The following is a 24,325-nucleotide window of genomic DNA, read 5'->3' as shown; positions in this document are numbered from 1 at the left end:
CACCAAGAAGTCGCCTTTTTACATTACCTCTATTTTAAGTCGCAAATTCCAAATGGGTGGGCCAGGGTGGACCTAAACCTCCAGCACGACAGTGTCTTTGTTTTTTACAAAAGGTTTTTTTTCGTCTGTCTGTCTGTCTGGTACAAATTTTGTACACGTTATTTCTCCCACACCAATTCTCGGATTAATTTGAAACGTAACACAATTATTCATTGTGCCTAATAAAACATGAATCAATTTTAAAAAAACAATTAATAATTAATTATTTGAATTGATATCGAAAAAGGGAAATAAATCCTACAGTATTGATATTTATATATTTATTTATGTGTGTGTGGTTATGAATGTGGAGTTGTTCCCCTTTGTTGTTGTTGTTGTTTTTAAGTATTTTATTTTTATATTCAGCTTGTTCATTCTTATACGTTTAAACCATTTCCTTTTTGACTTAAGTCAGCAGAACGAAAAACCAGCAGACGACAGGATAGGCAATGCCTACCACAAGGCGGCCTACTTCCAGTACACGGACCAGACATTCACCGAGCAGGTGCCTAAGCCCAATTATTCGGGAATTTTAGGTCCGGTCATAGCTGGAGAGGTGGGCGACGTCATCCTGGTCCACTTCTTCAACAATGCCTCGAGGAACTTCTCTATCCATCCGCATGGAGTGTTTTATGAGAAAGGGAGCGAAGGTATTCCATCCTCCTCACACCATATTTAAGTACATTAAATAGCAAGTGGTTCTCTAGCAGAATGGCAGTGCTATGGTGGGACCACGTGCAATAACTAAAGCGAGAAAACAAATCCAAATGATATTTCAATTCTAACGGGTCAAAAGTTGTTTGTTTATTTGGGGGGGGGGGGGTAATTTTTTTTCGCATTTTTACGGTTGACAAAAAAGTTATTAAAAAGTATAAGCTTGTAGCATAGCCGGTGTGACAAGTCGGATTAAGATATTGGCCGTTTTGGGTGTCTAGGGGATTTTTATGGTTTGAGAATCCTTACTTGCACATATAAACTACAAGCACAGCGTTATAATGCAGGCAACAAATGCTATATTTAGATGTAAAATTATGTACAGTTTATTATACAAAGGATAATTAAAAGGTAAAATGCTGTACAGATGCTAGAATGGGATCTAACGTATTTACATTAGGAGACTATCATCATCAGATATTAGAACCAAGTGGTCTGAGTGTCATTAGGCTGGTTGCTTAGCTTTTGGTCCTGTGCTGCACTGGTGAGACGGGTGTGGCTGGTACTGATGCTGTCTGCTGGTGGGCTGGCGTAGTGGATCCAGGCTCCGGTTGCAGTCCAACTTGTATGGTTGCAGAGCTAAGCTGCGTCTACCAATCAGTCAAGCCAGTGACGAGTCTGTGGCTAGCGTTGTTACTTGGACTCTTGAAGGATGAGTAGGACTGATGTCTACAGATCTGGTGCCAGCAAATCTGTTATCAGCTTTAGGTTTCTAAGATTTCAGGCGGATGTAGCCTATAGATAAAAGCACCAATCCAAGTGAAATAAGGGAATGAAAATAGTCTAGAGCTCAAGCAAGAGATAGATGTGCTCCCTGTGGGCTCTCCAGCGTGAATGAGATCGGACGATGAAGTTTGTCCATATACACGTGGATAGAAAGGGGGGGGGGTGAGTGGCGGGAGATAAGTGCAAAGGTGGTCTAGACTATCTGGCGTCTTTGACAAAGAGATCCTCGCTTGACCGTGACGGCGTTTCCGGGAGATAAACATTGCGCGAGTTGAAAGTCCAGGAAATCATCCCAGGTGGTCAGGTGGATTATGAAGGGGAGATTATCAGAGCTCGGCACATCAAGGGAGATTATATTATGATAATGGCTAGTGCTAGACGAACAGCGTTGCCCGAGGCGTTGAGTTGAATGGGCACTTTGAAGTGACCAGCCGCTCCCGGAAGGGGGGGAGGGGGTCAACGGATGTTTGCCACGATAGATGGAGGGAGTGTACTCTTGTCAAGAGTCTAGTGTGACACGTGTCAAAGAGGGGATAGTAAAATGTGACATCGATGCCAAAGGGGTGGGGTTGGATTGGAGGGGTGGTAGCTGTGTTTTTAGCGCTTGATTGGCTAAATTAATAAAATTGATGATTAATAGCGAGTAAATAAATTAATTAAATGCTTAGACCTGAGTGATATCTTGAGTGAGCTAAAACGGTTCGTCACAACCCTCCCCGCGTAAGATAGGTCTTTGTTAAAAGATCTATAAAGTGTTCACGATGGTATAACTCAAGTTTCGTCTACTGTAGGTCGTAGCATTTAAGAAAATTTTCCCAGTAGTTCAAGAGGTTGCCAAGGTCCAGAGGGGTGTCCGTCCTAAGGGTCCGCTGTCACCTATGTTCTGTCCGCAGGCGGATTGCCACGTGGAAGGGGCAATTCTGGAAACCTGGGGAAATAGGCCGGGTAGATAGGACTGGGTACATCTCCTTCTTGGGGCAGACCAGTAAGTGGCATGGACGTTATGGCGGAGGGCCCAATGCGCGTATGTTGGACGGGGCTTATCTCTAAAGCCATAGTGAGGCGTTTCTTCGTGAGTGCGATTGATCGGCTTACCTCTAATTTTCCAGACACGGTCAATGTCAGGAAGAGTGGCCTTAAAGTGTGGGTGGAGCCGTGATGAGGCCCACTTTCACGAGAGTGCAAGTTCACTTTCCTCTGTGACTTCCTGGCAGGATCAGTGCCAGGGATGAGTGGTTTGATAGCTGAAGAGCGGGAGTTACAAGGACTCTCACGAGTGTAGGTATTTCGCTTACCTCGTGACTTCCTAGCAGTGCCAGTGCCAGGGATGAGCGGTTTGATTGCTGAGGAGCAGGGGTTAAACGGACCTTCACGAGTGTAGTTATTACGCTTACCTCGTGATTTCCCGGCAGTGTCAGTGCCAGGGTGGCGCGGCTTGAGCTTGGCTGAGGAGCCAGTAAAGGATTTGTTAGAGTGGCGACCAGGGCTTCCAACCGGCTGGTTGCTGCGACCTTTCTGCTTTGTCGTTCTACCGACGGGCAGAGAGAAGTATGGTTTATTGACAACTCCTAGAGGTATGTACCTGGAGCCTAGGACAAAGTCGTATACTGGCGAGTCCATGACTACTGCATCAATGGTGCCATGTACATACTGGCATTCTACGTGGACCCGAGCGATAGGATACACCTTCGGAGGAATGCCACGGTCTAGAGATTGGACCGTCACTGATCCACCAGTGAGATCCGATGGGTCGACCAGTGCTTTGCAGATGACAGAGCTCACCTCACATCCGGAATCGAATAGTGCCTGGACAGGAGATCCGTTAATCAGAATAGTCTCTACCCCAGGAGGAGATACGGTGGGGTGAGGCAGTATCGGTTGGGTAAGGCCACAAGCACTGGGTTCAGGGGCCACGGTCAGCGCTGATATGACGTAATAGTCCTCCTCTTCCTCATCAAGAGGCGATGGCTGATTATGCAAAGAGGGTTCAGGGAGCTCAGTCATGGCTGACACAGTACGTGGAGCTTGCTGCTGTCGATTGGGCCTGTGATCACTCGTGCTGTTCCGGTCACGGTGATGGTTATTGGTCTGGCCATGTCGAGGCGGGTGGCTTCGTCTGTCGTAGCTAGTAGGCGTGGCTGGTCGTTGGATTGGTGCTTTTTGGTGATGAGGTTTAGTAAAAGGAGAGGGTTGGCTAGAAGGAGCGTGTTTGTTGGAAGAAGTGGGCTGGTCCTCTGGTTTGTCCGAGGCTGAGGTCTTGCTTTTGATGTCCTTAACGTCTTTGCGGGCAGTCGCGTACCGGTCTGCAGCTGACGCTATGTCAGCGGGTGTATTGGCTTGCTGCTCCTTAACGAAGATTTTGACTTCGTTCGGCAGGCACTCTAGCAACTGCTCTGCGAGTATGAGGCTCATTAGGCCGTCCAAGGTTCTTGGCAGTTCGCTAAGAGTGTGCCACCTCTTCAGATATTTGTCCAACCTGTCGCAGAGATTACCGTAGGTCTCTCGGCGCTCTAGGCGGGATGTCCTGAATTTCTTTTGGTAAGCCTCGGCAGTCAGCTCGAATTGGACGAGTAGCGCCTGTTTGAGGGCTGCATAGTCTTCTCGCTGGCTGGAGGGGAGTTTAGAGTATACTTCGTAGGCTTTGCCTCTGAGGCATTGGGATAGCCGGAAGCACCATTTCTCCTCTGGCAGACCGTAGTAGCTCGCAACTTCTTCGAAGCGGACCAGATAAACTTCGATGTTTTCTGTCTTGTCGTCGAAGTGCTCCATTGGCATGTGGGGTAGGCCGTTTGAGGAACTTTGCTGGGAGGCAGGGCTAGCCGGGCGAGATCCGGAGGAAGCTTGACTGGCGGTTCCGTTCTCTTTCTCCGCGGTTATCCTTTCTCTCTCAGTTATTTGTTTTTCCCTTTCTCGCTCCGTGATTTCCTTTTCTTTAGCTATAGCTATAGCTACTTCAGCTTCCTTTTTTTCCTTCTCTTTGGCTATGGCTACTTCTGTTTCCCTTTTCTCTCTTTCCATAGCTATTTCATGTTCCCTTTCCTTCTCCTTTCTACTTTCTTCCCTCTCCTTCTCAAATTCTGCCCTCACATATTCTTTCTGCTTTGCCTCATCGTCATATATGACGGCCGCGAGTTCTCTGAGTTCAGCTATTTTTTGTTTCAAGTCAGAGTCCGCTTTGGAGCGTGTGCCACTGGCCATGGTGGTGAGGGGTGCTAGTATGGTGAGGGGTGGGTAGTGAGGGGGAAAGGCAGAGGGTAGAGTAAGAGGTGGAGACGATGACGGAGCTGCTGAAAGCAATTACTTAAGAATTATAGGAAAGGTGGTATTAACCTTTGTTTGGTGCTTAAGAACCTGTAAATGAAGTACAATCACAGCAATACAAAATTAGAAAAATAAAATAGCTCTGAATGACACTCTATAGTATTGTGCTCTAACAATGATGATAGTTAAAATACTGGGGAGTTGCCTGCTGTGCTTGCAGTATTAGTTGGGTAAATCCCGGACGAGGCTCGCCATTGTGACAAGTCGGATTAAGATATTGGCCGTTTTGGGTGTCTAGGGGATTTTTATGGTTTGAGAATCCTTACTTGCACATATAAACTACAAGCACAGCGTTATAATGCAGGCAACAAATGCTATATTTAGATGTAAAATTATGTACAGTTTATTATACAAAGGATAATTAAAAGGTAAAATGCTGTACAGATGCTAGAATGGGATCTAACGTATTTACATTAGGAGACTATCATCATCAGATATTAGAACCAAGTGGTCTGAGTGTCATTAGGCTGGTTGCTTAGCTTTTGGTCCTGTGCTGCACTGGTGAGACGGGTGTGGCTGGTACTGATGCTGTCTGCTGGTGGGCTGGCGTAGTGGATCCAGGCTCCGGTTGCAGTCCAACTTGTATGGTTGCAGAGCTAAGCTGCGTCTACCAATCAGTCAAGCCAGTGACGAGTCTGTGGCTAGCGTTGTTACTTGGACTCTTGAAGGATGAGTAGGACTGATGTCTACAGATCTGGTGCCAGCAAATCTGTTATCAGCTTTAGGTTTCTAAGATTTCAGGCGGATGTAGCCTATAGATAAAAGCACCAATCCAAGTGAAATAAGGGAATGAAAATAGTCTAGAGCTCAAGCAAGAGATAGATGTGCTCCCTGTGGGCTCTCCAGCGTGAATGAGATCGGACGATGAAGTTTGTCCATATACACGTGGATAGAAAGGGGGGGGGGTGAGTGGCGGGAGATAAGTGCAAAGGTGGTCTAGACTATCTGGCGTCTTTGACAAAGAGATCCTCGCTTGACCGTGACGGCGTTTCCGGGAGATAAACATTGCGCGAGTTGAAAGTCCAGGAAATCATCCCAGGTGGTCAGGTGGATTATGAAGGGGAGATTATCAGAGCTCGGCACATCAAGGGAGATTATATTATGATAATGGCTAGTGCTAGACGAACAGCGTTGCCCGAGGCGTTGAGTTGAATGGGCACTTTGAAGTGACCAGCCGCTCCCGGAAGGGGGGGAGGGGGTCAACGGATGTTTGCCACGATAGATGGAGGGAGTGTACTCTTGTCAAGAGTCTAGTGTGACACGTGTCAAAGCGGGGATAGTAAAATGTGACATCGATGCCAAAGGGGTGGGGTTGGATTGGAGGGGTGGTAGCTGTGTTTTTAGCGCTTGATTGGCTAAATTAATAAAATTGATGATTAATAGCGAGTAAATAAATTAATTAAATGCTTAGACCTGAGTGATATCTTGAGTGAGCTAAAACGGTTCGTCACAGCCGGAACAATTAAATACAGCTCCGGCTTACGACAGTGCGTCTACTAAGAGCCTTACCCTCCACAAATTCAAAAATATCTACTTTTTAAAACTAAAATACGCATAAAGTTTTTTTTAAGAAAAATTACATTAAATTGACAAGAAACTATTTCTTTCTTCTTACATATAGCATGCTTTGAGTATTTTAGACATAAGTATTGTCATGTCATTCCTAAGTGGATCTTTTTTTAAAGCTTTAGAAAAAATGTTAGGACCTCCACAAAGATCCAGCCCCGGGGCCTTCACATACTTATATCCAGCCCTGAAGATGATGTATATATATGTGTGGGGGGGATGTGGGTGTGTGGGGGGGGTGGGGGTGGGTAGGTGTGCACGCGCGCATGTGGATGTGTGTGTGTGTGCGAGCAAGCGCGCGATACACTATTGATCGTGCCATATGTTGTCTGAACTATTGATTGTGGAAATACTGAATTGTTCAAATTGTTTATTGAATTTTGTAAATAATTGACTAATTATTTGATTGACTTCTATAACTTATCCATAACCCTGACTTCTATAACTTATCTATAACCCTGACTTCTATAACCTATCTATAACCCTGACTTCTATAACTTATCTATAACCCTGACTTCTATAACTTATCTATAACCCTGACTTCTATAACTTATCTATAACCCTGACTTCTATAACTTATCTATAACCCTGACTTCTATAACTTATCCATAACCCTGACTTCTATAACTTACCTATAACCCTAACTTCTATAACTTATCTATAACCCTAACTTCTATAACTTATCTATAACCCTAACTTCTATAACTTATCTATAACCCTAACTTCTATAACTTATCTATAACCCTGACTTCTATAACGTATCTATAACCCTGACTTCTCTAGGTGCCATCTATCTGGATGGGACAAGCCAAATGTTCAAACTTGACGACGGCATACCAGCGGGAGGCAATTACACATACCGTTGGGAAGTAACTGACTCTGATGCCCCGACTTCGCAGGATCCGGTCTGCTTGCCCTGGGTCTACCACTCACATGTCAACGCCATCAAGGACGTGTCTTCCGGCTTGATCGGTGTGATTCTCACCTGCAAAAAGGGTAAAAAGAGATGTGACCCCAGACCAAGTTGTTAGGCTATAGCTTTTAATACTTAGGGAACAAACTCTTCTTGTATTTAGTGATCACAAAACGCTGTACCCTTAAACAGTTTTGTTGACCACAATTTCAACAAAAAAAAAAAAAAGAGGTCATCAATCGAGTGATCTGGTACTTCTTCTAGCCAGCATTCTGCTGCTGTGATCTTTTGCAGACCGTGCCAAGGAAAAATAGTTCAAACAAGTACAGGGTGTTGGGTTATTTTAGGCTGAAGTGTTAGTAGGGTCTGTCTAAGGTGGATCAGGAGGTGACCAGACACCTCATCATACGAGACATTTCATCATTATAGCAATTCATCATTTAGGGTTAAGGTTAGGGTTAACTTGCTTAAATGACTTAATTACACCTACATGTACTTATGTTTACAAAATGCACTTTATGCAATGATGAAATGTTATGGTGATGAAATGTCTCGTATGATGTCAGGGAACCGGAGGGTCATTCAAAGAGGATTGTGGTTGGCGGTTTCATAAAGGTGTGTGCACTGTCTACAGAAGGGTAGGTGTGTGCACTGTCTACAGAAGGGTAGGTGTGTGCACTGTCTACAGAAGGGTAGGTGTGTGGGATTTATTTTGTTCAGATAATAATTTAACAGAGGTGTGTGTCCTGTTCCTAGTTGGAAGATTGTAAATTGCTCTTTGCGGGGGGGGGGGGGATTTAATACTGTCCAGTTTGTTTGGCATGGTCATTTCTTTGTACATGGCTCTGCCCGTGTTTCATGATGCCATTGGTTGAGCCACTCCTCTTTGTGATTGTTGACTAACATTGACCTTAGGGTGAGGTAGTGATCTGGTAATAGTTTAAGCATTTTCCAGACAGAAGAGGTTGAGAGAGACCCACTGAAATGTAGTATGTCTGTGTGTCCATTGGCTGATGTAATTATTAGAAGGATTGACGGTATGTGTGGTGTATAAATGACGGGGGGAAGGGAATGGGGGCCTTTTTTGTAACTATAATTCTTTTGATCGCTATGGGGGCCTTGTTCTAAGAATTCAGGTAATCGGATAAATTACCCAATACACTAACCCAATTATAACTGAGCATATTTAAACTTTGTATTTATGTCTCTAGTGTAAACATCCACATTTTGTGTCAATGGCTGTAGAGGAGCTCATACGTGTGTGGCGTTTAACATTCTCTTCAGGGATCCTCAACAAGTTCAACCAGAGGACTGACGTCCAGGCAGACTTTCCTGTGCTGGCGATGATCTGGAACGAGAACCTCAGCTGGTACTTGGACAAGAGTAGTAAGAGCTTTTGTTCTAATCCTGAGAAGTGCAGACAGTTAAACATGGACAATGATCAAGAATTCATTGACAGTAATCTCATGAAGTCACTGAATGGTTTGGCTTATGGGACACTGCCGGGTCTGCAGGTACAGTGACCTTAGTCAAAGAAAAGTGAATATTGGATAGTCTTCTTTTTGTCTCTATTCGTTTGAACGTATTCTCTCTCTCTCTCTATCTCTCTCTTTCTCTCTCTCTCTCTCTCTTTAGCTATGTCTCTCTCTCTCTCTCTCACTCTTTAGCTATTTCTCTTTATATATATATATATATATATATCGCATTTACGCTTCGAGGAACGATCAGCTCCTTTGGCAACTTCTCACGGGACAAACAGGCCAATCCTTGTTAGACAGCTGCGGTCACAGGTTGGGCACCACCAGGCGCTGATGCACTTTCAACATTCTTTCTACTTCTGGTGTATATGACATCTGTAATCCAGGAACTTTCCTTTTGGACCTATCCAGTGCCTTTTCCTCCCAACTATCTTTTCTCTCTCTCTTTCTCTCTCTCTCTGTCTATCTCTTGTCTTGTTATATTTGGTCTATGAGGCAGGTCATTCAAAGTTCTTCTGATTTGTTGTACTCCAGACTTCTCAAGAATGTCACGTGGTCAGCACAATGATTAATGACCGTCACATTTCACAAGATATTCCAAGCACCATTGATTGATTCGGAAAATTATCCTTTGGTCAGACAATTACGCTTTTTCGATAATTAGAGTGCATCTCCATATCACAATCAGATTTCACACTGACTAAAAAAAATATTTGTGTCTTGTTTGAGCCTTTTACTTGGTATTGCCATGGCTTGTATTGTGAGAATTATTGAAAGGAAATAAAACCTTTTTTTCATTTTATTAAATACAGAGATCCCATTCTTAGCACAGGTTAATGATGCAGTGAAGTCTGTATTATTTTTTTTTATGAATTGAACAGTATCCATTTTTAATACGTTCAAGACTTAGAGCTAGTTATTTATTTAGTTAATGACTATGACGGATCGGACAGACACTATATAATGAGATTTGAGATGAAGACACTATATAATGAGATTATTTGAGATGAGTATCACTATATAATGAGATTTGAGATGAAGACACTATTTAATGAGATTTGAGATGAAGACACTATATAATGAGATTTGAGATGAAGACACTATATAATGAGATTTGAGATGAAGACACTATATAATGAGATTTGAGATGAAGACACTATATAATGAGATTTGAGATGAAGACACTATATAATGAGATTATTTGAGATGAGTATCACTATATAATGAGATTTGAGATGAAGACACTATATAATGAGATTTGAGATGAAGACACTATATAATGAGATTTGAGATGAAGACACTATATAATGAGATTATTTGAGATGAGTATCACTATATAATGAGATTTGAGATGAAGACACTATTTAATGAGATTTGAGATGAAGACACTATATAATGAGATTTGAGATGAAGACACTATATAATGAGATTTGAGATGAAGACACTATATAATGAGATTTGAGATGAAGACACTATTTAATGAGATTTGAGATGAAGACACTATATAATGAGATTTGAGATGAAGACACTATATAATGAGATTTGAGATGAAGACACTATATAATGAGATTTGAGATGAAGACACTATATAATGAGATTTGAGATGAAGACACTATATAATGAGATTTGAGATGAAGACACTATATAATGAGATTATTTGAGATGAGTATCACTATATAATGAGATTTGAGATGAAGACACTAAATAATGAGATTTGAGATGTAGACACTATATAATGAGATTTGAGATGAAGACACTATATAATGAGATTATTTGAGATGAGTATCACTATATAATGAGATTTGAGATGAAGACACTATATAATGAGATTTGAGATGAAGACACTATATAATGAGATTTGAAATGAAGACACTATATAATGAGATTTGAGATGAAGACACTATATAATGAGATTTGAGATGAAGACACTATATAATGAGATTTGAGATGAAGACACTATATAATGAGATTTGAAATGAAGACACTATATAATGAGATTTGAGATGAAGACACTATATAATGAGATTTGAGATGAAGACACTATATAATGAGATTTGAGATGAAGACACTATATAATGAGATTTGAGAAGAAGACACTATATAAAGAGATTTGAGATGAAGACACTATATAATGAGATTTGAGATGAAGACAATAATGAGATTTGAGATGAAGACACTGTATTATGAGATTTGAGATGAAGACACTATATAATGAGATTTGAGATGGAGACACTATATAATGAGATTTGAGATGAAGACAATAATGAGATTTGAGATGAAGACACTGTATTATGAGATTTGAGATGAAGACACTATATAATGAGATTTGAGATGGAGACACTATATAATGAGATTTGAGATGAAGACACTAGATAATGAGATTTGAGATGAAGACACTAGATAATGAGATGTTCAAACTTGACGTAGAAATACAATCATGTTGCCATAAATACAGACACACAGTGATGGAAAGACATTGTGTATAAAAGACAGAGAGGGCGGGGGGGGGGAGCGGACAGACCAGGATTTCTTTTCGCACTTACAACGTGACATCAAAGCGTCAATGATATAGTGATGTTTACCTAGCAAATATCACTAAGGGACATCACTCTTCACAGTAATGGATGAAAAAATTTGGTGCTTGCCCTTTGACATGCTTTTAAAAGAACTTACAATTTAAAGAGCCCTCTGGTTCCTCCACTTACTGATTCAATACAGTACAGCCACTATACAGCACAGCAATTAGTGAACTGACACAGCAACGCAGGAGACGTGCAGTTGTGTACAACCCCAAACCTAATGAAATGTGTACTTTTTTTTTTTTTCATTTCAAGTTTGTTTGTTTTCCAAAGTGGGTTCACTACATTCAACGCCAATCATTTCTAGGCATTTTGGAGAGAGAATTTTTATCCATGAAAAAGAGCATAGTCTGCTTATTTAGTGAATATGACTTATTTAGCGAATATGACTTATTTTGGGAATGTGACTTATTTGGTAAATGTGACGTATGCAGTGAATATGACTTACTTTTGTGAATATGACAAAAGAATGAATGTTACTACATGAATATGACTTGTTTAGTGAATATGACTTATTTAGTGAATATGACTTGTGTTTCCCTCTCAGACCTTGTGGTCTATGGGGCAGATGATGTTAAGGTCATCTGTTTCTTGGGCCTACGGTTAACGAGGGTGTCATGTGGCCAGCACAACGACCAACCGCCTTTACTTTTCCCTAATTAATGTCAGGTACCCATTAGAGCTGGGTGGACTCAGAGGCGCCCAAGGATCCCAAAATTAAAAATCCCAGTTCTTCACCAGGATTCGAACCCGTGACCCCCGGTTCAGAAGCCAAGCGCCTTACAGCTCAGCCACCACGCCTCTGAATATGACTAAGTGAATATGACTTAGTGAATATTACTTATTTAAGGAATGTGACTTATTTAGTAAATGTGACGTATACAGTGAATATGACTTACTTTTGTGAATATGACAAAAGAATGAATGTTACTACATGAATATGACTTTTCTTTTAGTGAATATGACTTATTTAGTGAATATGACTTATTTTGGGAATGTGACTTATTTGGTAAATGTGACGGATGTAGTGAATATGACTTATTTGTGTGAATATGACAAAAGAATGAATGTTACTACGAGGATGTTTTGAGAAATAACAAGAGGTGACATTGCAGTACAATTTACCTTTGGTAAAGCTAGCTAGTCTAACAACGGATGGCGCACCAACCATGAAATGAAATGGTTTTGATGCAAAGCTACTTGCAAAAATAAGAGAGACTGACGCTAAGTTTAAATTTCCTCATTTTCAGTGCATCATTCACCGAGAAACATTCTGCGCAAAGCAATTAGAGTTCCAACATGTCATAAGACCGGTTTCAGCCGCTAGTTTAAATCGTCGCCAATTTTCAATGCTTCTGGATGACGTTGGACACGAATTTGATTGTGTTCCTACTACACAGAATTCCGCTGGCTCTCGTGTCATAAAGCATTGAAGAGATTGAGGAAATTGTATTGTTTCTGAACGTGAAAGGTGAACCTGTTGAACATTTCCAAACTGACGAATAGGTTTAGGATTTGGCACTTGCAGTCGATCTCACTGGTCACCTGCAAGACTTGAATTTGAAACTTCAAAGTAAAGACAAAATTGTCACAACTGCGTACAATGATGTGAAGTGCTTTGTGGATAAAAGAAATGTGAAGAGAACGTGCCAGGAGCTAAAAAGATGAAATACGACTACAACATTTGGGAAAGATGCTTTCAATGACCGTTATTGTGACTTCGTTTCATACGAGCAAGAATTTTCGTTGTTTGTAGGCCTATCTCCATTTTTAATTGCTTCTGAAAATGCTGCTGGTTATGTGCAACTAGAGCTGATAGAATAGCAGTCAGATTCTTTGTTGAAATTGAAGTATATAGAAGTGGATGTGCCCAAATTGTACAGTACGTTGAATTGCGGAAATTTGCAGCCAGAATTCTAGCTATGTTTGCAAGCACTGATCATTGTGAGCAGTTCTTTTCCATAATGAAAACTACAAAAACACCTCACCGTTCGTGATTATCTTATCGAAATTTGTCATCAGTGATGTTAGTGTCAGTGGCAAACAACCTTCACCCTGACATTAATGAACTTGTATCCCAGAATAGATGTTAAGCATCAGGACAGTGCTTTTTTTTTTGTGACGGTACGCACCGGTACGGCGTACCGGCACCTTTTTCAATGTGGGGAAATAATATTTTCTTGTATTTTAGCGTTTATTATTAATTTATTAGTAGTGAAAAGTTAGTCAATCCATCACTGAGTTCCGGCATTTATTTTTTGACAAAAACGCAATGATCAGGACAAACAAAATAATGCGTAATCATAGTAATTTTTAATTACCAAATCGTACTACAAATTTAGCTAAGAGTCAAGTATGCCATTAATTATTGTATTCTATTGTATTGTTTCTAATTTACATAAAAACTAGTAGGCTGTTTTGCAACAGATTTTTGGCTGCGGCCCTTCAGGTCATAGTAAGTTTTTATGTCGCCCGTATACCTTAATGAGTTTGACATTCCTGCGGTAGCTTATTTGCAGAAAACTTGTATAGATCTATCAAATATTTGTACTTGTATCTCGCATAGAATTGAACAGGATATTTGAATGAAAATTATGAAATATTAACATAACACGCTTTCTATATCACGCACCACAAACAAACTACCTGAAAGGTTGTAGACTTTATATATAAGACCTAGATTTGTTCACGCTGTTACATCTTACTAGCTCGTCCTTATTCAAGTCCTATTCGATTTAAAGTTCATGTGACTTGCGGGCCAAATAAATGTCTGACTTCCGTGCGGCGGGTCACATCATCGCAAAAAAAGGATTTTTTTTTTGAAACCCTTAGTATTTACATGTATTATTAGTATGTTTGAAGTGAATCTGAAACCAAAGTCTTAAAAGACTCGAGAGCACTGAGTCTAGATGTTTGTCTGAGCGTCGGTTACATAACATGTGTTTCATACATTCCATCACTGCTGAATGTTCTTGGTCTTGACAATAAGAAAATAAATAATACATAAATTTAGAATACTGCAAAGTTACATCTAAGAACTATGGAGAGACTTCCCCAAAATAGAGAGACACTTTTTAAAGCAAAAAACATGCTGATTTTCTACTCTGTGTGTCAACGTTCTGACAATCCGGATAGCAAAGCGTCGTGGGTCGTATTTTGGGAATCCCTGATTGAAACAACAATCACTGCCGAATCAATTACCATGAATCTGTCTGTGGCATTTTACCCATCGTAAATTAACCTCTAAGAAATAAGCAAGTTGTTCCGCTAAATACCCAGAATGTGCGACGTGTTCCATTGAGGAACTTTTAGACTACTAAAATTATCTTATCTTATCTTATCTGTTTGTAGTGTTTTATTTCGTTTACCCGCTGGTCACACAACTCAATAAAGAAACTCAATGTCGCAGCAAACTAACGTGATAACAAAACTGAAGCCTTGGTATAGATCCTAGCCGTAAGGTCCACGGGCTATAAAAGCTGCTCATGTATCAACGAACAGACACTCATACCAATCCTGCCATCACCAAACCTACTGGTCCATCCAGTGAACCTGTTCCATAAAGTCAGGCAGTCACTGGCACATTGCTGTTTCTGTCATCATTACTGCTACAATTGGTCACGTGCGGTCTATTAGCATAGCCTAGATAACGTGAAAAGAAAGTAATAAATTTAGCAACATTTAAAAATAGCTGCCTCTATTGTATTGCCCTTTAGTAATGCTTTCTGTTCCCCTAGGCCTGCGTTGGGGATAGAGTTGTCTTTTACGTCATTGGATTCGGCAATGAGGCTGATGTCCACTCGCTTCATTTTCACGGACAGAATGTTCAGTACCAACACACAAGGTAGGTAACTTTGCTCAGCAGACGTTCGATACACGTTTAGAAATCGTACTCTTAGTGTAGGCCATTTAATCAACGACTTCGATATTTTGATTCGTTTCTTTCACAAAATAACACTGGTGTTGTTTTTTTACCTAACCAAAAAAAAATGTAATGCGCAAACCAATAGTTGGCAGTTGGGGCCAGTTGAAGAAAAGAAAACGTAAAGATGAAGTATACAAAAGATTAATAACAGATGAACAGGGGCGTAGCTAGGAATTTTCCATCGTTTGGGGGTCCTACGGGCTTGACCTCTTTGGGGGCCCCTGCATTTTGCGTAATATTTAATTTTTAATGTAAAAAAACACTCATTAAGGGGACCCCATTCAAGTGGGTGGCCGGGGGGATTTTTAAAATTCCCCCCTCCTCCCCCAACCTAGCTACGCCACTGCAGTGAATAGTAACATTGGACTAGAGAAACACCACTAGTACAGTCAGTTACATTACAGATACTTCGGGACGGAAGACTAGAAAGTAAAGTCATGATATTGCCTTGTATTTCCCTTCAGGGGAGACACTCTGTCTGTCTATACTGCAACGTTTGTTGCTGCTGAGACCACGCCCACACAGCCTGGACGTTGGCTTATCTCGGACATGGTAGGGGACTTCCAACAAGGTGAGATCTAGTCGGGGGTTGTTTTTTACTTTAAGTAGCTTGCTGGTGTAAGGATTTGTTTTTACTTTAAGTAGCTACCTTATGTAAAAGTTTGTTTTACCTTAAGTAGCTACCTTATGTAAGAGATTGTTTTACCTTAAGTAGCTACCTTATGTAAGAGTTTGTTTTACCTTAAGTAGCTACCTTATGTAAGAGTTTGTTTTACTTTAAGTAGCTACCTTATGTAAGAGTTTGTTTTACTTTAAGTAGATATCTTATGTAAGGGTTTGTTTTACTTTAAGTAGCTACCCTATGTAAGGGTTTGTTTTACTTTAAGTAGCTACCTTATGTAAGAGTTTGTTTTACTTGCTTATGAAAGGGCTGTTTGTTTGTTTGTTTGTTTTTAATGGGATTTTTTTTGTCTCTGATATCTTGCCAAGTATTTCATCTTTAAATAACATTTGTAATGGACATAATGCCTTACAATGCCTAAATTACTGCCTATCTATCTATCTATCTACTAATGGCTTCCGAACCAAGAGGTCCGGGGTTCAGATCCTGGTGAAGATTGGGACTTTTAATTTCGAGATCTTCAGGGTGCCTCTGAGTGCACCCAGCTCTTATGGGTACCTGACATTAGTTGGGGAAAAGTAAAGATGGTTGATCGTTGTTCCGCCTCACTTGACACTGTTGTAAACCGTGGGACACAGATGACAGATGACCTTAACATCATCTGCCCCATAGTTTCGCAAAGGTCTGAAAAGACCTTCTTGCAGGGAATAGTGCTAGGGAAAAAAAAAGATCCAGACAGAGAAAGCGATGTGAAGACAACATCAAAGAATGGACGGGCCTGTCATTGAAAGAGATTCTAGTCAAGGCGAAAGACAGAGAGGAATGGCACCTTACCGCCCCAGGACCCGCGCCTTATGGAGGCCCACCGATAAAGAGAATTTTTTGTGACGTCAGCATAATCGTGGCCCTGATGTGACACTTGCCCAGGGCCCAGCGCACTGCTAAGATCGCCTCTGGGAATGGAGAAAGACGGTCGACATATCATGTGTGGTGCCCCAACGGTAGAACAACGGTAGAACAGACTAATATATAGTTGAATGTAAAGGAAGTAATAAGAAGTTCCATCAAATGTTCAACTGTTAATGAGATTCAATCTAAACATCGACGTTTTCTTACTGTGCGAAACTTGCTTTATAATTATGTATTGTCTTCCATTTCGTAGATGGCATCTTCGCTTATTATTCCGTGAAACAATGTGGGGAACAAAAAGATGTTCAAAATCCAAAACAGTTCCAAGGAACCACTCGGAGATATTATTTGGCTGTGGAAGAAGTCAAGTGGAACTATGCGCCCACAAAGCTTGATTTGAGAACCGGAAATCCCTTACCCACTACAAAGCGGTAAGAAAGGCTCTCGGTTATTAAAAGTTTAGTTTGAACCGGGACTTAAGGGTGTCACCAACGAATTGATGTCTTCCATGTGATAACGTTTTTACGTTTTATATGTTATTCAAATTCCTAAATTTTGTTAGCATTGCCACTAATATTTAGTTAAATTAGTCCCAAAACAAAAATGCTGTAAAAGTAGCAACCATATTTGGTAAGAAAAGAGTAGAATGCTTTAGTGAGCTGGACTCTGAGATTCTAAATTTCTGCTTTATATATATATATATATGCATACTCTTCAAATACCAAAACAAAATTTAATAAAATACTCAGAAAATACAAAGATAAAGGCACATTCCTCGTTCCATATGATAAGACAAATTTGTACAAGTGCACCTTCTTCCCTAGTGCTATTAGAGTTAGGAATGGGTTGCCTGAGCTAGCCAGGAAAACCAGAGACTTGGCAGAATTTAAGTCATTGGTTAATATGCATGACTGAATGCATGACGCGTAGGACGTAATCTTCTTTTTTGAAGTAACGTCTGTATTATACAAGATAAGATAAGATAAGATTTTAAGCCTCTCAGCAAACCAGCCATCCTTCGATTACATCTGATAGTGTCATATTTAGAGGTATCATGTCAATTTTATAGAAATGCATCTTATCAAATAGTATTTTGTTATTTGTATTTATGGTTCTGGAAAAAAAAATGTACATTTCGTTTTTTTTTGTTAAAGCACGACCACTGAACAGAATACAGTGTATCTCAGAAGACCTTACGTCAGCAGTATCTGGCCAAAGCATGGTCCATCGTTTTGGTCATTCTGGAGACGTGTACACAGAGATCGATTAAGGTTTGACCATTATCCTTAATTCATATGGAAAACTCATAGCTGTAAACAGTAGCGTAGTAAGGTGCCCGTGTGCCCAGGTTCAAGTTAGTTCAAGAATATGCATCTGCTCCCCTCCTGTTGTTTTAATGTAACAAAAACCAAATTAAGTCAAGAAGGAAAACTTTCTCCCAGATAACCCCCCCCCACACACACACACACCAACTGGTCCACAAATGAGATTTGATCATAGCGCTCTGAGCATGATATAAGCATGAAAGTATGAGACAAACATCTATAAAAAAGCTAACAAGATCCTCGAAATAAAGAATCACCCTTTGTGTCAGGATTTTGTGATTTTACCATCACAAAAGAGATACAAGACACCGATAGCAAAGACAAACAGACACAAACACTCTTTTGTTCCCCTGGCAATCAAATCATTAAATAAGAACAATCTTGTATAAACTTTGTCACATGTAAATTATGAGTGAGTCTGGTGTGAATGTACACTTTGGTTTCTTATAGTTATAATGTTTTTTGTTTGGTGTAATGCACAAATTGTAAGACAAATTTCCTTACAGATAATAAAGATTATTATTATTATTATTATATAAAAGTTATATATATATTTTATGTATTAGTTTATTTACGAACAAGAAAAACATAGAACATATTTTTTAAAAATAAATTATGCTTTCCCTATATCTAATATACATCGATTATTTTGTTCTTAATAACTAATTAATGTTACAAGTCTCCAGTATTGTATCTTGTTTTAATATTTACTTATTAAAATGATTTTCCGGTGTCCAGAGTTTTTCATTACTAGTTAAATATCACGTAGATCTATGTCCAGCTGTGTCCAGTTTTGTGTTCCTTGCTGTCACCACCCCCTATCTGTTTTAAATCTTTCTGGTGTCTTCCACGCCTTTCAAATCAAACTGCCTGCTGTTCTTCCTAACTTGTGTCAGTGTGTAGAAATATGTTTGCAATGTCTAACGACCTTACGACTCAAGTACGTACATTAAATGTGTGAGTTTGTTGTTATACATTAAGTTATCAATGTTCAGAGATTTCAGTAACTTCAGAAATGTGTTCTTTACCATCCCAGATTTTATCATAATCCTTGCTACAAAGCCTGCTCCGACAATGACTTCGCCTACACGAAAGCCAAATTTGTAGAGTACGAGGACGAACAGTTCAGACACCGGAACTCGAAACCTGAGTATGAATCTCACATGGGAATTCTGGGACCGGTAATTGGCGCCGAAGAAGGTGATAGGCTTTTCGTGACCTTGAAAAACAGGATTCAATTCTCGGTGTCATTTCTGGCCCATGGAGTGACATTTGACCCGCTGGAAGAGTCGCTTGGTAAGCATTTGTAACTCAAATATTATTGGACTGTTTCAGCATAAAAAATTGTTTCAATGTAATTAATTTAAATCAAAACTTAATTACCAAAATTTCTGAAAAAAAGAAGTGCTCTATATATTCTAAAATAGAATTGTGCAAGAAAACAAAAATGTTAAAACTCTCAAGATGTAGTTTTCTGGAGCACATTGGTCCAGGGGAGGACTGGGATATTAAGCTACTGGCTTTTCAGTAGGCATCTAACTTCACCCAGGTCTAATAGGTACCCGATATTTGTTAAGGAAGTTAAGGGAGGTTCCACGTTGTACTGGCCATTAGTGGCCATAGAACAACATCGCTAAGCATAGGCCATAGAGTTCCATCTTCTGCCCCATGGAGGTCAAGTTCTGAAAGGGAACTTCTTGTTTTACTTTTTAATTTCACACACACACACACACACACATACACACACACATGCACACATACATACATACATACATACATACAGGGCCGCCGCTACCTATTGTGCAATGTGTGCATCGCACGCAGGTGGCCAATTTTAGGGGGCGGCCAAATCATTATTCCAAGGTTACTTAAAAAAAATATTTAAATTAAAAAAAAATACTTAAATATTTTATATAAATTATAATTATTCCATTTTCCTTTGAAAATATAAACGATATTCGTACAAAAAAAATTATTTTGGAAACTTGAAAAAAAAAATAAAGCAGCATGCGAGGGATCCCCACGTTTTTCCAGAAGCGCCTACTCATTCCTGGCCTAGAATTTTCGCTGGTTGTTTGTAATATTTTTAAGTAGATCTATTACTGGAAATTAAAAGTCAATTTTAAAAACATTTTCACTGGGAGGGGAGCGCTATAGTTCCTCTCATGTGGAGGGGGCGCAACGTCCTGACAAAAATGGGTGTTGTGTTTCCTAAGCAGCGGTGAGAAGAAGTTCAGCAATTGATTGACGATGATAAAATTAACGATCTTAAGACCTAAAAGAGTAAACATTTTTTTTGTTGTGAGCTAGATGTTGTTTAATTGCCAGTTTATTTCATTAGTATTAGATCTATATCTCATCTCAAATTAATTTGTGAATAAAAACAATTGTATGAGTTTTTTTGTTCACAAAGAAGTTTGTTCAAGTTATTCAAAGTTTATTTATTAAAAATGTAAAACGCCTTCATCAGTTCAGTTGTACTAGCTGTCTGGAGCTGCAAGCCAACAACCGACCAAAGCGGAGGGGGTGGGGAGGGATGGCGGCGAAAAAAATGTTCAGACCCCTTGCCGATTTGAACGGAAACCTGCCGTATCTTCAATTCTACCTCCAGAAAGAACTTTTACAACGCTTAAAAATGATGTATGCAACACAATGTCCACAATTTTCATAGTGTTAAATAGGCTAAATTTCCTTTTATTACATTCTTAAAAAAAAAAACTCACGGACCTCAGTGGGAAGCCAACATCGCTCCTCCGGACTCCAGCTTCTAAAGGGGGCTCGAACGGAAATGTTCTCTATTGAGTCGCCACCCGGGAATGTGAGAAAAACTGGCTCCAAAGTTTTATTTCAAGTCATTGTATTAGTGACTTGTACTTTGGATTCTTTAATTTGTATCAATAAAAATATTCAGCGCCGAGTTGCTTCATTTGTTGGATAAATTTGTAGGCACCTCTGAATCCCCTTATGTCAGATGATTGTGGATACAATGCACATCTCTCCAAAATACAATCGTGATAATTATTATGAAAGTGAGTCCACCCAGTTAATGGGTACCTGGCATTAGTTGGAGAAAAGTAAAGGCATTTGGTCGTTGTGCTGGCCACATGACACACTCGTTAAACCGTAGGACCGTAGAAATAGATGACTTTTACATCATCTGCCCTATAGACCACAAGGTCTGAAAGGGGAACTTTGCTTTACTTTTTTAACCATATAACCTTATTGAGCTGTCAAATGTATCGAGAAATTGTAAATAGATCGTTATTATTTACACTATTCCTTGCAATATACCTACCGTAGCTCATTAATTATATATAATCTTCACAAATACAGGAGCATAAGCGAATAGTCAGAACATGGAACTACATAGTTCCATGGTAAGAACGAGATCAGTTTTTAATGCTTATCACAAAGAACCAAAATGTCAGATTTCTGAAGACACTTAAATCCGAAATCGTTTATAGTGCATGGTTCATAGTTGTACATGAGGGGTACAACAACGGTGCGAATATGAAAGGTAAAAATGGAATGGTCTACAAAAAAAAAAATGGATTGAAATCAAAGGGCATTGTTGGAACAGTATCCAGCTCAGTCTTAATGACATTTTTTTTTCTAGAAAAAAAAGGGGGGTGGGGGGGGCATTTTAAAATTTCGTACGTAGGCGGCCACAACCCTCGCGGCGGCCCTGCATACATACATAGATACAATACATACATACATACATACATACATACATACATACATACATACATACATACATACATACATACATACATATATACATACATTTATATATATATATATATATATATATATATATATATATATATATATATATATATATATATATATATATATATATATATATATATATATATAATCATCTTCATTGTCAATAAGGATTTTTTTCTTACAATTTGTATTACATCAAATAAAACATTATAACTATAGAGAACAAAAATATACATTCACACCAGATCCATTGATAATTTACATGTGAAAAGTTTATATCAGATAGTTTATATTTAATGATTTGATTGCTTGGGGAACAAAAGGTTTTTGTGTCTGTTTGTCTTTGCTCTCGGTGTCTTGTATCTCTTTAGTGATGGTAAAATCACAAAATCCTTATCCAAAGGTGTTTTTTTTTGTTTCTAGAATCTCTTTAGCTTTCTTACGAATGTTTTTCTCAAATAGCTGCCAAAATATATTAGTTATTTGTCTGTAACCTAAGTGTACCCCTTGTGTCTAACAGATGGGCCCGGCGTTCCAGGTGGAGCTGTGGGCACCAATCAGACACACACCTACAGATTTGAAGTTCCAGTAAATTTGCTCGAAGGTTCCTCATTGCCGTGCAAGAACTTTCTCTACACATCTGCACACGATCCGTCTAAAGACAGGAACGCGGGACTCGTTGGACCTCTTTTGATTTGTAGGCGGGGTTTCTTGTCCAGTAAACAAGTAAGTAGCCAGACGTGTCCGGATGTGAAACTTGTTGCAGCAGAGCCAGACGTGTCCGGATGTGAAACTTGTTGCAGCAGAGCCAGACGTTGCAAAGACTGTGATCCCTTGATCTTTGGACGCCTCTGAGTCCAACCAGCTCTAATGAGTACCTGAAATTAGTTGGAGAAAGTAAAGACGGTTAATCGTTGTGCATTACACCGTGGGCCACAGAAACAGATGATCTTTACATCATCAGCCCTATAGATCGCAAGGTCTGAAAGGGAACTTTACTTACTTTACTTATCAAGCTGAAATTTCGCACATAAACTTGTCCTACCTAGCTACACATTTTGTTGATAATTTCAGAAAGACTATAAATTACAGTTACAGTCCAGTGTTTTATCTATTGGACTAAGGGGAATAACAATTTTATTGTATTTCTCTTATTTTATTTTTAACTCTTTCTCTCCTAACTGACGATACCAACGTTGATTCCACCAGAATATGATAAATAATTACGGAGAGAAAGAGTTAAATCAAGTATTAGTACTATCACATTTGTATATGGACACCCCCATGCAAACGTTATATATAAAACGCATACACATAATTAGAGTTAATACAAAATTATAAATAATGAAATATAAATGTTAAGTTTATTGTATTTATTTATATAAAATGGGAATATATTTTTAAATATTTTTTGTCTATTACTTTAATCACTTCTTTGTAGGATTCAACAATAAAACACGGTGCCAAGAATCATTAATAAAAAACAACAACTAGTCGACCCACAGCGCAGCATACGCCGCTATTTTGCTGCATACGCCGCTATTTTGCTGCATACGCCGCTATTTTGCAGGGCCGGCATTAGATGCGACCGCAGTGTGCCCCGCACTTTTATAGGCCCTCACGCTAATTCTAGGTGTAAATTATTAAATTAAACCTATTATAAATTATAACATCTTTTCCGCGGCCTCCTGGTTTACCGAGTCAGAAACCCCATTGACAACGAAAAACATGCTGAGAATTACTCCCTTAGAGCACGTGAGAGGAAGCGAGCAGTGAGTCTTAAGGTTGCCTTGTCCCCGTACAAGGACAGCCTCTGTGTCGTACATGAACCAGTATTTTCTCTATCTATAGCTTGTCCCAATCGTCCTTCGTGCAGAACTCTGCATTCATAAAGAATGTGGTCTATTGTTTCATCGTCCTCCATGCAATGGCGACACCGTGTGTCGTAGTTCTCCTTCCATCGTCCGAGGTAAGCACCAATTGGACAATGGCCGACCCGGAACTGGGCTAGGACTGCCTGTTCCGCACGATTAAGTTGCCACCATGCATCCCTTCTGTCTGGTCTCCTCATTGCCCGATAAAGCTCACGCCCCTTGTCCGAAGAATCCCAGCCGTCGTGCCAAAGTGTCAACATGCGCTGGTTGACTAGGGATCGTACACTTTCATATGAGTACGGTTCATCATTTTCGAGCGCCGTTGCGACCGCGGTTTTCGCGAGCTGGTCAGCCAAATCGTGGCTGACCACCCCACAATGGGCGGGCACCCATTGCAAAGTAACGTTCACGCCGAATCGTAGGAGACGCCCTCCGACCGTTAGGACGTCCCATACCCTTCTAGCACCTTCATCCAGCCGTTCTATGGCCTCCAGTGCGGCCACCGAGTCCGTGAAAAGAACTATGTCGTGCGCTGACGCAGTCCCGTTACCTACCATCGTAGCCACCCAGTCCAGTGCTTGGAACATTGCTTCGAGTTCAGC

General features: G+C 39.9%; 1 protein-coding gene across 2 annotated transcripts in view; it reads left to right on the top strand.

The window, feature by feature from the left end:
* LOC106070530 (hephaestin-like protein) overlaps positions 1 to 24,325 on the top strand; it is a 45,996-nt gene that overhangs the window by 4,874 nt on the left and 16,797 nt on the right. For both annotated transcript variants that reach the window (XM_056012440.1, XM_056012441.1), the window contains exons 3-11: positions 451 to 689; positions 7,150 to 7,362; positions 8,564 to 8,793; positions 15,074 to 15,180; positions 15,726 to 15,832; positions 17,046 to 17,223; positions 17,947 to 18,063; positions 19,154 to 19,413; positions 22,370 to 22,575. In XM_056012440.1, coding sequence (XP_055868415.1) covers positions 451 to 689; positions 7,150 to 7,362; positions 8,564 to 8,793; positions 15,074 to 15,180; positions 15,726 to 15,832; positions 17,046 to 17,223; positions 17,947 to 18,063; positions 19,154 to 19,413; positions 22,370 to 22,575 — 1,657 coding nt within the window. The remainder of the gene's footprint in view (positions 1 to 450; positions 690 to 7,149; positions 7,363 to 8,563; positions 8,794 to 15,073; positions 15,181 to 15,725; positions 15,833 to 17,045; positions 17,224 to 17,946; positions 18,064 to 19,153; positions 19,414 to 22,369; positions 22,576 to 24,325) is intronic.

This window comes from Biomphalaria glabrata, chromosome 15 (genome assembly GCF_947242115.1).
Source record: "Biomphalaria glabrata chromosome 15, xgBioGlab47.1, whole genome shotgun sequence".
NCBI classification, from domain to species: Eukaryota; Metazoa; Mollusca; class Gastropoda; family Planorbidae; genus Biomphalaria; species Biomphalaria glabrata.
This window is presented reverse-complemented; position numbering and strand designations above follow the sequence as displayed.